At 33.7% G+C, this 15,212-nt stretch overlaps 1 protein-coding gene across 2 annotated transcripts in view; it reads right to left on the bottom strand.

Moving 5' to 3' along the window:
- The window catches only part of CFAP97 (cilia and flagella associated protein 97), a 36,014-nt gene continuing 20,802 nt past the window's right edge, over positions 1-15,212 (bottom strand). For both annotated transcript variants that reach the window (XM_012784925.3, XM_012784924.3), the window contains exons 3-5: positions 13,760-14,028; positions 4,111-4,261; positions 1-2,976 (exon numbers count right to left, since the gene is read on the bottom strand). In XM_012784925.3, coding sequence (XP_012640379.1) covers positions 2,849-2,976; positions 4,111-4,261; positions 13,760-14,028 — 548 coding nt within the window. In that variant the 3' untranslated portion in view covers positions 1-2,848. The remainder of the gene's footprint in view (positions 2,977-4,110; positions 4,262-13,759; positions 14,029-15,212) is intronic.

Raw genomic sequence — 15,212 nt, 5'->3', positions numbered from 1 at the left:
TCAGTTATCTTCAATTCTTTTATTTCTTTCTTCACTATACCAAGCTAGTTCTTCATGCCTAAGATACATTACAATGGACTAGGAAAACTTAAAAGGATGTTGATTTTAAGTTTTTTACTAGTCTTTATTCAGGGAAATAAAGTAGCCATTATCGTTAGGCACATTTTCTAAGATGGTATATAATCATTTATAGGTTAAGACTTTGGTATTTAAGATATTAAACTTTATGAATTTAATTATTAATATAATAAACCCACATCCTCAACTTTATATTGGTCTTAATTCGTTTCATAGTATGCAGTCTTGAATCTGATGATGAAAGCACACAATCATACCCATTACAATCAACTTCTTAAAGTTGTCTAGATATCTGTTTCAGACTCTTGGGTTAAAGGGTTGAAAGCAACTGCTTTACACTATATTTATAAGCAAACCAGAAAACTTTATTTGGAGTAGTTAAGAAAGCAGCTTTTTATGGAGATTGAAAAAGAAAGTAGAAGTTGTATAAGATAATAGCTACCCCTTAAGAAATAATAAATAGTGTAATAAAATCTTTCATAGAAACTCATTAAAAAGGAGGCCACACCAGTTTAGCATCTGACAGAAATGAAAATAAGAAGAATCTGGCCTAATAAATAGACTTTGGATTAGTATATGTTCTAGTTATAAATGTAAATCTTCAAAATACACACATTAAGTCAAAGTCAACCAAATATAAAATAGTGTTAGATCATCCTTTATGTTCTTAAAAATGAAAATAGTAATATACTTATGAATCCTTCATAAAAATGCCCCTTCAACGATAACAACTTCAAAGATACCTTAACTATCTCAGAGAATACCACACTTTGCAACTCCTATCCGTCCATTTACATTCATCATAAATAACCATGAGAACAGAACTAAAAATTCTGCTTAAAGAAGACTGCTGCTCTTCCCAACTTTTACTTCAAGTTGAATCCTTATTAAAAGTAATACTTAGATGAACTTCCCCTTTCAAAGCAGTACAAACTAAAGGCATTAAATTAGTATCTACAATCAAAGTATAGCTTTATCCTTTCATGTGGCAGCAAAGATAATATAAAATGTACTCAGACACTAATGCCATTATGAATATAAAAGGTAGATGATCGTATATATATATATTTTCCAAACAAACAACTTAAAAAACAATTTTTAAAAATTGACTAATTTACCATCAGGCAGATGTTCAAATGCTGAATTTTAAATTCAGCACTACCTTATCTCTCCTGATAAAGATAAGTTAAAGATAAAGATACGTTGTTATACAAACATTACACGTACAATAAAACAGAACAAAGCAAAGCCTTGATTTAGTATAGCTAAAGCTTATACATAAAGCAGGTGTGACATAGCAACTTAGGTACCAACAGAGGATCAAGTAATGCTGAATGAACATTAGGACCCAAGGAAGCAGCAGTGGAACTTCAGAGCCAGGCTGTGTTCATGTGAACTTTTCCTAACCTCATTGGAAAGCCTTATCCTAAACAAAATCTAGTAATACAGACTGAGACCAAGAAATTTTGAACTGATGATTATTAGCAAAATGTAGTTTGGCTGACTGCTAAAGGTGTTTAGAAAAAAAGTTCAGCATACATGCTACAGAACTTGGGCTCCGAAAAATAAAAAACACATCTTATGGTGGCTATAGTACAAAAATTCATATTAATAAAGAAAGATTTTTCATTTAATATGGAAACTTTCCAATATATTTTAAGAGTATACTGGAAAGGCTAGTAATGAAAATCAGTGGTGACTATGAGATATTATACCCTGTTGTGTAAGAGCCTATAGATTGACAGAAATATATTCTAATTTAAAAAGTTACAAGCATTTCTTTCTTATCCTAAGTCTTCTCTATTAATATAATAAATACTAAATCATAACACACATGCTAACAGCACCACTTAAAACACTATTATGACACATCTCAGTATCTGCTTCTTGGCTCTTCAAGGTAGTGGTGCTATTTTACTGATTCAGCAAATACTTGTTTTCGCTTATGATGCAACTGATCTCGTTCTTAAACAAACTATTCACAAAGTAGTAGACTGTAGCTCTGTAAAGCCTACCTCATTTCTCAGAATCATTAATAGGACTTACCCTGACTGTATAAAAACACAAAAAGTGGAGGCCTTCTAAGTTGAATTTCCTAATATTCACAGTTTGAAAGGTTTTGAATGGTTTACCAAATTTTTAAGATCTCACTCAACACACTTATACATTCACTAGATACCTCTGGTGAATCACAAGGATTGCGCTGGTACAAGTTCTCTCAATCTGCTCATCAAACCTAAATCCACCAATGAAACCTAGCTCCACTAATGAAAACAAAACTTCAAGATTTGTTTCATAATAAAAAAGTATAATTCTCATACGATCAAGTTATGAGTCACACCACATAAGTTCTAAAGCAAATAAAAAAAAGTCAGCCAAATTTAGGAGCTAAGCCCATGGTTTAAAGCTTAGAAGAAAAGAAAATAACATATGAGAACACATATAGTGAGTATCTTGGGTCCAACATGCAATGATACCATCATGACTGTTTTGTCAGTATGACTACTGAATCAATTTCTATACTGAGAAAACATGTATACTACCGTTTCTCTACTAAATACATACACATCTCATATAAATATATCCTCATAGGAAACACTGATTTTAAACTGTCTTTTTGACAACAATTTTGTACTGAATAACAATAGATTACAACTCATTGTTGTACATTTTAAATTTTTAGACAGTATTATAAATGTTTGCACAGAGAACTAGAGTAATATGCAAGAGCACTTCCATAAAAATTGGATGAACAATGTAAAAAAGGGTTTTATAACCAAGCTGCACGGACACGAGGGGGTCTAGGTCTTAGCAAGCGTCCACTGGACGTGTCAAGAACTGATCGCTCACTCTTAAAACTGAGAGCACTGGTAGCACTGGAAGTCCTGGAGGCTCCTCCTGAAAATATACAAAGAAGAAATACTTGGATTATTTAAATATGCAGATCACCATATGAGAAACTTCCTCTCCTAATTTTAAGTGCAGACGAGTTGTTCTTCCATATCTTATGTGTGCCTAATAGTCCAATGCAATGATTCTTAACCAGGAATGTACTTCAGAATTCCCCATGGAACTTAAAAATATAATAACAAACATGCTCAGATTCCACACTAGCAGACTTTGATTTACTAGATTTAAAGTGGGAATAAAGGTTTTAAAAAGATTCTCAAATAATTCAGGTGAAAAATAAAATATTTCATAGTTTGTATAATCACACATATTTATTCAACAAATAATTTACTACATTGAAGGCACAATACTAAGTATGAGTTACTAGAACAAGACTCTCTCTTAGTCATATACCAAGGAAGCAATGTTTTAGAATGAATAAATGGAATTGCCAGTCACTTGAGTGTTTAAGACTCACATGAGCACTGGGAAGTTGTGGTATTGTAAGTGGCTCCAACGTCCTTTAGTATTAAGTACTGGCTTCTATTTTTTACACAGTTTTGAATACATACATGAAGTGACGGCACAGACTTATATACAGGCAAGTATGTAGCCCTTCTACATGTTGCATACCCTAACACTAAATGGTCATTCCATTCCTGTATTCCTTGGCTATGTCTGTAACTGATCACATATCAAGCACTGAGAGGTATTATATTTGATGACCCTGGAGTTTGCTAATTTTTGTATTAGTTATCCAATGAGGAAGAAAAAGCACATGTAAGTGCTGGAGGATATCAGTGATAATTCTTAACTAGCCAGGGGGATGTTTAAGCAACTTTTAAACAGCATATTTATTCAATATAAATAATAAATACATTGAAATTAGAAATCCCTTTTCAATTATCTAAAAAAACTACTGATATTTTCAATTGTTTTATCTCCTGGTTTCCTATGCTGTCATTACATGCTGTAAATGAAACACATGTGTTAAGTGAACTAACACAAATAAAAGAAAACATGCCAGTAAATGGAGTGCATTCCAGAAGTTAGCATTTTTAAGCTCTACCATAAGAACTGAAGTTACATTAAAAAAAATTTACAAGATACAGATAAGTACAAAATAATTTTGAATATGCTTACTTAATGGGCTATACTGGCCAAGAGCAGATCTCACTTGTCTTGACATTGGCGATGGGTTGAGATAACCCATGTTGCGATGGTAGTCCATCAGTTGTTCTGAGCGTTTCATACCAACTGTTGGTTTCACAGCTTCAAGCCTTTTCAGTAAAGCCTTCATTAAAGACAATCAATTTGAAAGTCAAACAGCAACAGTTTTTAAAAAGACAAATGCTTTCTAGAACCTGAAATTTACTAAATAAAAAAGATTTTAAATTACTCCTGATATACCATGTGAAAAAATATTTCAAATACTACACTTTCAGAAAAATCCAAGAGTTTTTGCCTATCCTAGAGATGACCAAACCACTACAACTTAACAACTCATTAGAGGCATATCTTTCCTTTACATCAGGTTACAATCTTAGGAAAGGTGCTGTAAGTTTAAATACATTAAACCTGATTTTCTCATAGAAGTGACATAATGGGAGCTATGCTAAAAGCCCCGTGTAAAGCCCTAGAAATAGACCACACACAAATCTAAGCCACTGTGAATTCTGTATGTGTACATTCTAGAGCAGCAGCTTTCAACTGCTTTACTTTGCAGTGGTGCTTCCAGGGCTGCAGGACACTGAGGAAAGGGCATTGGGTAGGGTCCCCGGTCTCCCACTCCTAACTCATACCAGCCCAGCTATGCTGTCTGGATTATCTGTTTCATATACTGAAAATTCTGCATAAATTTACTTTAGAAAATAAGTTTTTGCTGCTAAGAAGAAGAATGAATTACTATAGAATACAAAGCTTCTAAAAGCATATATAAACCTACAGGCTAACACAACATAGTACCCAATAACATGGTATTTTCTTTACTATAATTCATTAATAGAGTCTAATGCATGATGTTCCTAATGTTATTTACAAATCTTTCTTGAATTAAAAGGTGAAAGAGTTTCTTTTGTTTGATTTTCACAGGCATTGTTGAGAAAGGAATATTTAGGTAGACCAAATGGCCTGGGGAATGGATCTATGGTTGTGCTTTATTTTTTTCTTTATTGATTTAAACATCTCTGAAGCAAGCCAATCCTGATCTTTATTTGAAAATGAGTGCTGACCTGCACTAAGATTCACATTAAAAAATCAGCTTTTTTCTACTTAAAGTTCTCCAAAAAACAAAAAAAAAGAAAAAAAAATCAGCTTCATGGATTCAGCATAAGACAAATTTTCTCTGTATAATCTTTTTTCTTTCTTCCTTTCATTGTGGTAAAATATACATAAAATTTAACATTTAAACTATTTTTAAGCATAAAGTTCTGTGGCATTTCGTACATTCACTCTGTTATGAAACATTACCAACAAACATTTCCAAAACTTTTTCTTTTTAGACAGGGTCTTGCTCTATCACCAAGGCCAGAATACTGTGGTGCAATCACAGCTCACTGCAGCCTTGGACTCCTAGGATCAAGAGATCCTCCTGCCTCAGCCTCCCAAGTGGCTGTGACTATAAGTACCTGCTACCACAGGTGCCTGTAGTCACACCTGAATAATTAAAAAAAAAAAATAATAAGATGAGGTCTTGCTATGTTGCCCAGGCTAGTCTTGAACTCCTGGCCTCAGGCAATCCTCTTGCCTTAGCCTCCCAGAATGCTGGGATTACAGGTATGAGCCACTATGCCCAGCCTACATTTCCAAAACTTTTTCTCAGCTTAGTGTTTTGCTCTTATCAGCTTTACCTCCTGGTCCTTTCTTCTGAGGTTCTAGTATCAGTGTTCCTGAGCAACTGCCAAGAAGGGGTAGATGGTGGGAGAATAAGCCAAAACATTCAGGGAACTAGCTGCTTGGGAAAGTGAGAGGAGGGTGTTGTAGAAAGCTACTGAGGCTTGGAGACCAAGGAAAGAGGCGTGAGACACAGGAGGGAGTAGACAGACCAATGAAGAGAGCTCCGTTACCGTCAGCCTGCAGGCTAGTCCTTCTGCAGGAAATGCCCTTCCTCAGTTTTTAGCCTTCAAAAGCTAGAAAAAAGCCAATTCATCAATGAAGTCTTACCTAACTGGTGTTGGTGGTCTTCTCTGCTGAACTGAGAGTTTTGATTTGAATACAGCTACACTTGCCTGTATGGTCTTTCTCTCTCTGTAGACAGAGAGGCTGTGCCAAAAAATTTGGCACAGATTTTTGGGTGCTACAAAATTATATCTCAGATTCTATCATCTCTTCCTGCCATTTATAACCATGCTGGAAACTGTCTACTATCATATCTTCAATGTATTGTCCTTGCAGAGTAGCATTTGCTGTTTTCTCTGATTATCCTATTAACTACTCAGTAAGCTGTGCAGGGTGGAACGAACAGGACAGAAAACTTGATATTTTCAGTTATCATCTAACTTTGCTTTTTTGCTAGTGAAGTCTCAATGTCTAATGTCCTAAATTTATCATATTTATTTGGTTGGATGTGTGTCTTTCTTTTTTAAATTTTAAGAAAATTGCAATGCTGATCATCAGATATAAAACAATATAAAGCAATATGATCAAAATCAATTTTGAAATAATTGGACCGTACACAAAAAGTAAACTTATTCTGTAGTCTGTCAATTATCAAGTTTACATGCAGAAATTCAGGTAAATAATAGAGAAATGATTTGGCTCAGGCACCCAAATCACATGAAGCCACACCTTGTGTCTGTCTGGGTGTCATATGACTGATGAATATATAACAAGCTGAGCAGAGGCTAAAGGATTTGAGAAATAGCTAGAAATAGCTCTTGCTTATAGAAAGAATATCAAAATACAAAGTGTTAATATTACAATCAATCCTAAAATTTAAAGTATATACTTTTAAATTTAGTCATCAATTTAGAACTCCTAGCTAAAACCTAAAAAACATAGTTCAAAATGTTGTAACAATTGTAATCTAAGAAAATGTAAGCTATCTAGTCAGACAGAACTGGGCTTAAATCCTGGCTCTGTCACTGACTGTGTCCTTGATCAAATTACTTGATAGGGATAATAATGAAAAAACTTCAAAGGTAAGTTTTTAATAATACGATAATATATACAAAGTACTTGAAACACTGTCAGGCATCTAGTAAGAACTTATTAAAATTAACACTATCATTAATATTGCTTTGTATTATTTTTTAGTTGTTTGACATGCAACAGTATTATCTTCCCAGCTAAATCATAAAGTATATGAGTTAAGGGCAGTATTTTATACATTTTTAATATTCCTGCCAGTGTCTTATATAGCTTATAGTAGACATTAAACAAATATTTGTTTAGTGGATTGGAAAATGGTAAGAATGATAATTTATGGTTTACAAAATCTTAGAATTGCCACTCAGATTCTAAATAATGAATATCAAATTTTTTTAGAAATTATGTTTGAAAATTACATACATTTAATAAACAACTTGATGTTTTGATATATGTATACATTGTGCTAAGATCACCACAATCAAGCTAGTTAACACATCCATCATCTCACATAGTACCATTTTTTATGTGTGTGGTGAGAACACTGTTTTAAGATCTATCCTCCTAGAAAATTCCAAGTACACAAGGTATAAAGTTTCACTTATGTAAAATGAATAAGTTCTGGATATCTGAAGAACAGCATGATGACTATAGTTTACAATATTGTATTGTGTACTTGTATTTATATTTGTATCCAAATATTTCTTTTACATCTAGAAAGTATCATTCTTTTTGGAAAGAAAAATTAAACTAGCCTGCATCCTGCTCATCTTTTGATGTAGAAAATTTAAACAAATGAACAAATTATGTGTTGTTAATTTCTGCGCTTTGCCAAAGAAAAGGGCTTTTACAAAAAGCAAAAATAGATTTAAATAAAAGAAAAAAATGTTTTCTGCAGCTGTTAGCAGAGAAGATCGATGAAGCAAAGACTTTGAAAGGACATTAAAAAGTAACATCCTATGCTCAGGGAAAATCAAGATGACTGCTTTTCATATTTTTCAACAGCTGGAGACACACTTAGTTATCATTAGCTTTCATTCTTCTATGTAAAGAGACAACAGACAATAACCAAAGAAGAATGAAAATCAAATTAAGTGAACTACAAATTATTTTAAGATCTTAGAACAAAGGTACTGATTAATCAACAGATTAGTATTCATACTAGGTGTGAGATTTGCTATAAATCTTCATCTTTGTGACAATATATCACTCTCTAATTATTCTGTGTTAAGAGTTCTAAAGTTACTCCTGTAGTCCAGCAGACAAAGAACAGAGGAGGAAGGTTTTATTTTCCATTTAATGTTTTTAAGAACTGTCTACTATATTTTCTAAATTCATGCATGTCTTGTTTTATTTTAAAAATAATATTTTAACATAGGGACTCCTAAGTGGAAAGATTATGGAAAGACTTTAATGTCTACTTATTTGTATTTCTCTGGATTTAAAGCTAATAAGCTGGGAGCAGTTGCATGTACCTATGGTCCCAGCTATTCAGGTGGCCGAGGCAGGAAGATTACTTCAAGTAGCTCAGGAGTTTGAGTCTAGCCTGGGCAACACAGTGAGACAGAGTCAACAATAACAAAAACAATAAACAAAAATAAACAATAAATAAAAAACAATAAAAACAAAATTGACTAATGACTTTTATTTACATATATAATCTTAAAAAGTAAAAAGAAAACAAGTTAACTCCAATTGTGCTCTGGGTTCTAATCCTGATACTACATTCTTGGAGGGTTCCTACTTTTTCCCTAACTTTGCTTTAATTATTTTCCTCTCCCTGACCCCCCACCTTTGTTCACACCTGAGGAAACTGATTTGCTTATTTAAAAGGAATGAAATAATCTCATTTCTTCTTAGAGGGTAAATGTGGAACCATAAATTAAGTATCATTAATAACTATCCTGCTAAGATTATTCTTGTGCTCTTTCAAAAAAAGAAAATTCATGTTATGTTCAAATAAACAGATATAATTTAACAAGAATACTTAAAAATTTCATACCCTAAAAAATTAGTTTCCCTTTTTTTTTTTTTTGAGACAGAGTCTCGCTTTGTTGCCCAGGCTGGAGTGAGTGCTGTGACATCAGCCTAGCTCACAGCAACCTCAAACTCCTGGGCTCAAGCAATCCTCCTGCCTCAGCCTCCTGAGTAGCTGGGACTACAGGCATGCGCCACCATGCCCGGCTAATTTTTTCTGTATATACTAGTTGGCCAAGTAATTTCTTTCTATTTATAGTAGAGACGGGGTCTCGCTCTTGCTCAGGCTGGTTTCGAATTCCTGACCTCAAGCAATCCACCCGCCTCACCCTCCCAGAGTGCTAGGATTACAGGCGTGAGCTACTGCGCCCGGCCAAAAATTAGTTTCCTTAATACAGTTCTAATATAACTGAGGTTTTCTACTGGATAAAATTATCTTCTGGATAAATACGCCCTCTACTGGATAAAATTATTTTTTATTTATTATTCCTCTTAATTTTTGTTTGGATGCAATGTCTAATGAGAGAAAAGTAATATCTGACTATTGAAGCAAAGAATGACGATCTCAAACCTCACTAGAAGGACAGATTAACAATATGCTTTTAAATCTAGAGGACAGGACTCAATTTTTTTTTTCATGAGACAGGGTCTTGTTCTGTCACCCAAGCTGGAGCCTAACTTTATTTACTTACTTACTTACTTATTTATATATTTATTTATTTGTAGCAAGATGGGGTCTCACTATGTTGCCCAGACTAGTGTCAAACTCCTGGCCTTGAGCGATCCTCCCACCTCAGCTACCCAAAGCACTGGGATCACAGGCATGAGCCACTGTCACTGCACCCACACCCAGCCAGGACTCAATTTTATACAGTGTCTTTGCCTTCCTTTCTTTCCTTTCTCTGTACAGCATTACTTTGTCCTCAATTATTTCCACCTAAATAGCCTTCAGTTGTTAACATGCTAATGTAAGAGCACTGAAACAGGAATGCTGTAATCATCATGCTATCAGCCACCTGATTTGGTTTTTGTCACCAGAGATGGAGTAAATGAAGGAACACAAACCATAAAAATTATAAAGTGATGGGCCTGCTTGTGCAGCACATCTGACCAGAAATAACCATAAAAGTGTATGTGTATGTGCACATTCATATGTGTTTTGAATATAAACAGCCTAGCAACAGATTAAAAAGCATATCATCAGCTCACACTGAAGAACTATTAGAGCTGACGTGGCTCTGTTAAATAAGAGTTTGATATGCAGCTGGTAATAAAATAAACATTCAAAAACAGTTTACCAGAAGTAACCAGTTAGAAAAGTAATGAAAAAAATTCATATACAATAGCATAAAAATATATAGTTTTGAAGAAAATGACAAAACCTTACTAAGGGAGAGCACAAGAAAGCTTGAATAAATGGAAAGACCATACTTCTGGTGGACAGAAAGGTAATATTTTAAGTGTTAAACACCCCCAATTAAAATGTAAATTTAACATAATTCCAATACAAATTTACAATAGAATTTTTTTAAGCAGCAAAAATAAAGTCATTATGAAGAATAAATGCAAAAGAATAACCAAGAAAAGTTTTAAGAGGATATCTGATTAGCTTTATTTTGGTTTAGAGAATATTAAGTTAAATATAAATAAAACATAAATCTGGAGGATTAACTTTTCTCAGAATAATATATGATGTTTTATAATAAACATGCTTATTTTCCTGTTTAGCTTTAAGTTACTTTTTTCACTTCTGTATGAATTAGTTTTTGATTCCAGATCTGCACCATCCAAAGCCACTAGACACCTGTGGCTACAGAGCACGTAAAATGTGGCTAGTCCAAATTGAGACAGCCTGTAAGTGTAAAATACATAATGGATTTCAAAGACTTTGTATGAAAAAATAAAAAGATAGTAAAATATCTCATCTTTAGTATTTTATATTGATTACATGTTGAAACTATAATATTTTGGATATATTCAGGTAAATAAAATTTTATCTGTTTCTTTTTACCTTTTTAAAGTGACTACTAGAAAATTTTATTTTATTTTATTTTATTTTATTTTATTTTATTTTATTTTATTTTATTTTATTTTATTTTATTTTATTTTATTTTATTTTATTTTATTTTATTTTATTTTATTTTATTTTATTTTATTTTATTTTATTTTATTTTATTTTATTTTATTTTATTTATTTTATTTTATTTTATTTTATTTTATTTTTTGAGACAGAGTCTCACTCTGTTGCCCCAGCTAGAGTGCGGTGGAGTCATCATAGCTCACCATAACCCTGAACTCCTGGGCTGAGGCAATCCTCCTGCCTCAGCCTCCTGAGTAGCTGGGACTATAGGCATGCACCACCATGCCCAGTGAGAAAGTTTAAAATTATAAATGTGGCACACATTATGTTTCAACTGTTCTAGAGTGTATCAAGTAAGATCTTACTGTCAAATGGAGAAAAATTGTTCACAAACTACTAAGTAAACAAAGTAAAAAGAATAAAACACTAGTAATTTTCCACTGTGATTAAAATAGCTGAAATGCACAACTGACTTGGGGGATAATAAAAGCTGTAAGTAGAAGCTACTAACAGTTTTTGCCCTATTATAGAATAATATATTTTTTGCCCTATATAGAATAACCAACCACTAGATATGAATGATTTCAACTTTTGAAATGTAAGCCTAGGTTCCTTATAAAAGCTACACACAGAATTACCATATGGCCCAGCAATTCACTCTTAGGTATATAGCCAAAAGAATTGAAAACAGGGACATAAAGAGATGCTCGTATGCCAATGTTTAGTCACGATAGCCAAAAGGTGGAAACCATCCTAGCATTCATCAACAGATGAATGGAAAAGCAAAATGTGACACGTACCTGCAATGGAATATTATCTAGTCATAAAAAGCAATGAAGTTCTAATACATGCTACAACATGGATGAACCTTGAAAATGTTATGCTAAGTGAAATAAGCCCAACTCAAAAGAACAAACACTGTATGATTCCACTTATATGACGTATCTAGAATAGCCAAATTTATAGAAACAGTAGATTAGAGGCTATCAGGGTTTAAGGGGAAGGGGGGATGGAGACTTGTTTTAAAAGCACAGTTTCTGTATGGAGTGATGGAAAAGTTTTAGAAGTAGATAGTGGTGACGGTTGTACAACATTGTGAATGTACTTAATGCCACTGACTTGTACACTTAAAAATGGTTAAAATGGTAAAATTTGGTTTATATATTATTATTTTACTACAACTTATTAATATACTCCAAACCATTGAAATGTATACTTGAAATGGTTATGTTATATATAAATTATATCTCAATAAAGCTGTAAAACAACAAAAAATAGCCCCAAAGACATATAACTACATTTGAATCCAGGTTCTGCCACCTGCAGGCTGCCTTTGAGCAAGTCCTATGTCCCACTCAGTGTCTCATTTTCTCTTCCATAACGATAGTAACTATGTCATAAGGTTGCTATGAGGATTAAATGATCTAAGATTTGTAAAATAGTACGCACTATGTAATTGTTTATTAAATAAAATAAGATAGGCTCTAGAGCCAGAGTGAGAGAGTAAAAACAAAGAAAATAAACCCAAATGTTTGTGACATAGAGTAATTTCAAATTTTCATAAAACATAAATGAACCTTGAATACTGCTAAGGTGATATGCAGAAACTATCATGTAACTTATCATCCATCACCTCATTTCAACTTGCTTTATTACCTACTCCTCACCACATTCAGGGTAACCCTCCTGAGGGTTTAAGACTTTACCATGTTTTGTAAATATAATACCCCAGCTCCTCAACTCTTGGGGTTAGTAATGGTGATAAAGAAATATATAAAAGAGTTGTTACAAGTTCAGGTAAGTATATAGTTAAATGGAACTATACCAGTGATGAAACATAATGAGGGTTAATTTGGGAAACAGTGTTAATAATTTTAATAGCTTTATAAATTATCTTAACTCTGAATTTATATGCTCATTAAGGGTCTAATTTTAGTTAAGAGATTTAGTTTAAGAGACTACCTGGGTTTAATATCTTGGCTCAGCCACTTATTTGCCAGCTTTGTGCCCTTGGGCTAATTATTTCAGCCCTGTAGGCCTCAGTTTTTTCTTATGTGGGTAAGAATAGTACCTACCTCAAAGAATTATTGTCAGGATTCAATAAACTAATATTTGGAAGAATCTTAGAACAATGCCTAGTATTTAGTAAGAGCTCAGTAAATATCAGCAACTATTAGAACTGAATTTTATAAAGAAAACAATATGGTATAATAGTTTTAAATGTGAAAATTTTCAAAAGTTCTCATGTATTCTTTTAGAATATCAAAGTTTAACTGTAGAATTTGTAACAATCAATGTTTCATAATTCAAGCAGTAGTCTACCAATATGATCTATTCGGATGTATTCATTCTTTAAAATAAATGATACATAATTTATTTTAGCTTTCCAGGATACAATAAAGTGAAAGAGATTTAGCTAGTGACTGAATACTTTACAGAAGATACACTGTATCTGACATTTGGATACAAAACATATTGTATCTTTCAGATCCATAGCTTATCAAGTATTTCATGCCATCTATATCTATACCTGCTTTTATGTAATAATTAAGTTTGAAAATGTGGTTGTATTTAGGTTTCCTGTCAGCTGGACCTACAAATCAGTGCAAATGCATTTTCTTTGATGACTAATATATTTCAGTTACTCACCAAATTTTCTCTCTCAATCCTTTGCTGTTCTCTCTGTCTGTTGAGAGCACTATGATACAACCTAGGGGGATGACCAGTTGATCTTCCAGGAACTATACTTTTGCTTCCTGGTTTTTCAGCCTGTCTTGACAGTTCTTTCAAAAGCCTCTGATTTTCCCGATCAATCTGTCTCACCTCTTCTCTTGTGAAAGAGTAGTTTTTCCTAGGTGCCACTGGAGGCTGATCAAAATGATGTTTTTGCGATTCCTTTTTATCTAATTGCAGAAAAGCTACAAAGTGAACAAAAAATTTCCATATTACAACAATTTTCAGTAACTACAATGTTGTTTTTTTTTTGAGACAGAGTATCTGTAAGATTTGCTGACCAGAACTTTGTAACTTTCTGTTGCACTGATGCACTCCCTTTTGAGTTTCTTTCCCCAGAAACGGCAGAGCCTCCTTGCTGTCATAACTACAAAGACTTACACCATCTGCTTGTCCAGAGAAGACAAGATAAGCCATACTCCACCACAGATTGTGCCCAAGGACCCATTAAACCTGTGCACAAGGCTGAAAGACTGAAACAATATTAAGTCCTAGCTCATTATAATACCAAAATCCCCACCCAGGGAAGGACTTATCTGCCAATTTTTGATCGTGGGACGTATGTATTAACATGATTTCTCACTGCTCTTACGTGCTCTGCACATTGACCAAGTTTAAACAATTTTTTTCTAAAATGTTATAGTACTGTGAATACTAAAATCACCTATTCTGGTTCCATTCTTCCAGAAGTTATTAAATGTTTGCTTTGGTCTAAAGATTCCTTTACACTCCTAAAGATTAAGAACCCCAAAGAATGTTTATGCAGGTTACATCTATCAATATACCCCAAATAGGTAATGATGCTCACTCCCCTCATGCATTATTCATTTCACCTCCAGGAAAACCCCCGATCCTGTTGATCTGGGAAATGGACTTGGAGCAGTTGATATCTCCCTCCTCCCAGTGGACCTCTCCTGCCATATATCCTTTCTTCTTTACAATCCTCATCTCAGCAATTGGTTTTCTGTGTGGTGAACAACACTGAACCCCCCTGTGGGTTCAATAACACTTTTCACCCCTAGTCTCTCCCAGTAGAAGATTCTCAAAGCTCTCAAAGAGCTGTAACTGAGAAACCACACCTGAAGAATATCACCTGCCCCCAGACCTGATTTATATCCTGGATCTTGAGGTTAGGGGCATCTTTGGAAAGAGGGAATGTATTTTTCCATATGGGGGGAATGGGAATAAATGTGTGGCTAGAAGTGAGACTGAGGAGATTTTAAGATATGTCCATAAATTATTCAACACTCCTCCTATTAAGAGGTAGGGTCTATGCCCTTTCACTTCAAATCTAGAGGTGGGGGTTATGACAATTTCAACAAATAGAGCACGGAAAAATGATGCTGTGTAACTTCTGAAGCTAAGTCGT

The sequence above is a fragment of the Microcebus murinus genome, chromosome 15 (genome assembly GCF_040939455.1).
Source record: "Microcebus murinus isolate Inina chromosome 15, M.murinus_Inina_mat1.0, whole genome shotgun sequence".
NCBI lineage: Eukaryota > Metazoa > Chordata > Mammalia > Primates > Cheirogaleidae > Microcebus > Microcebus murinus.
This window is presented reverse-complemented; position numbering and strand designations above follow the sequence as displayed.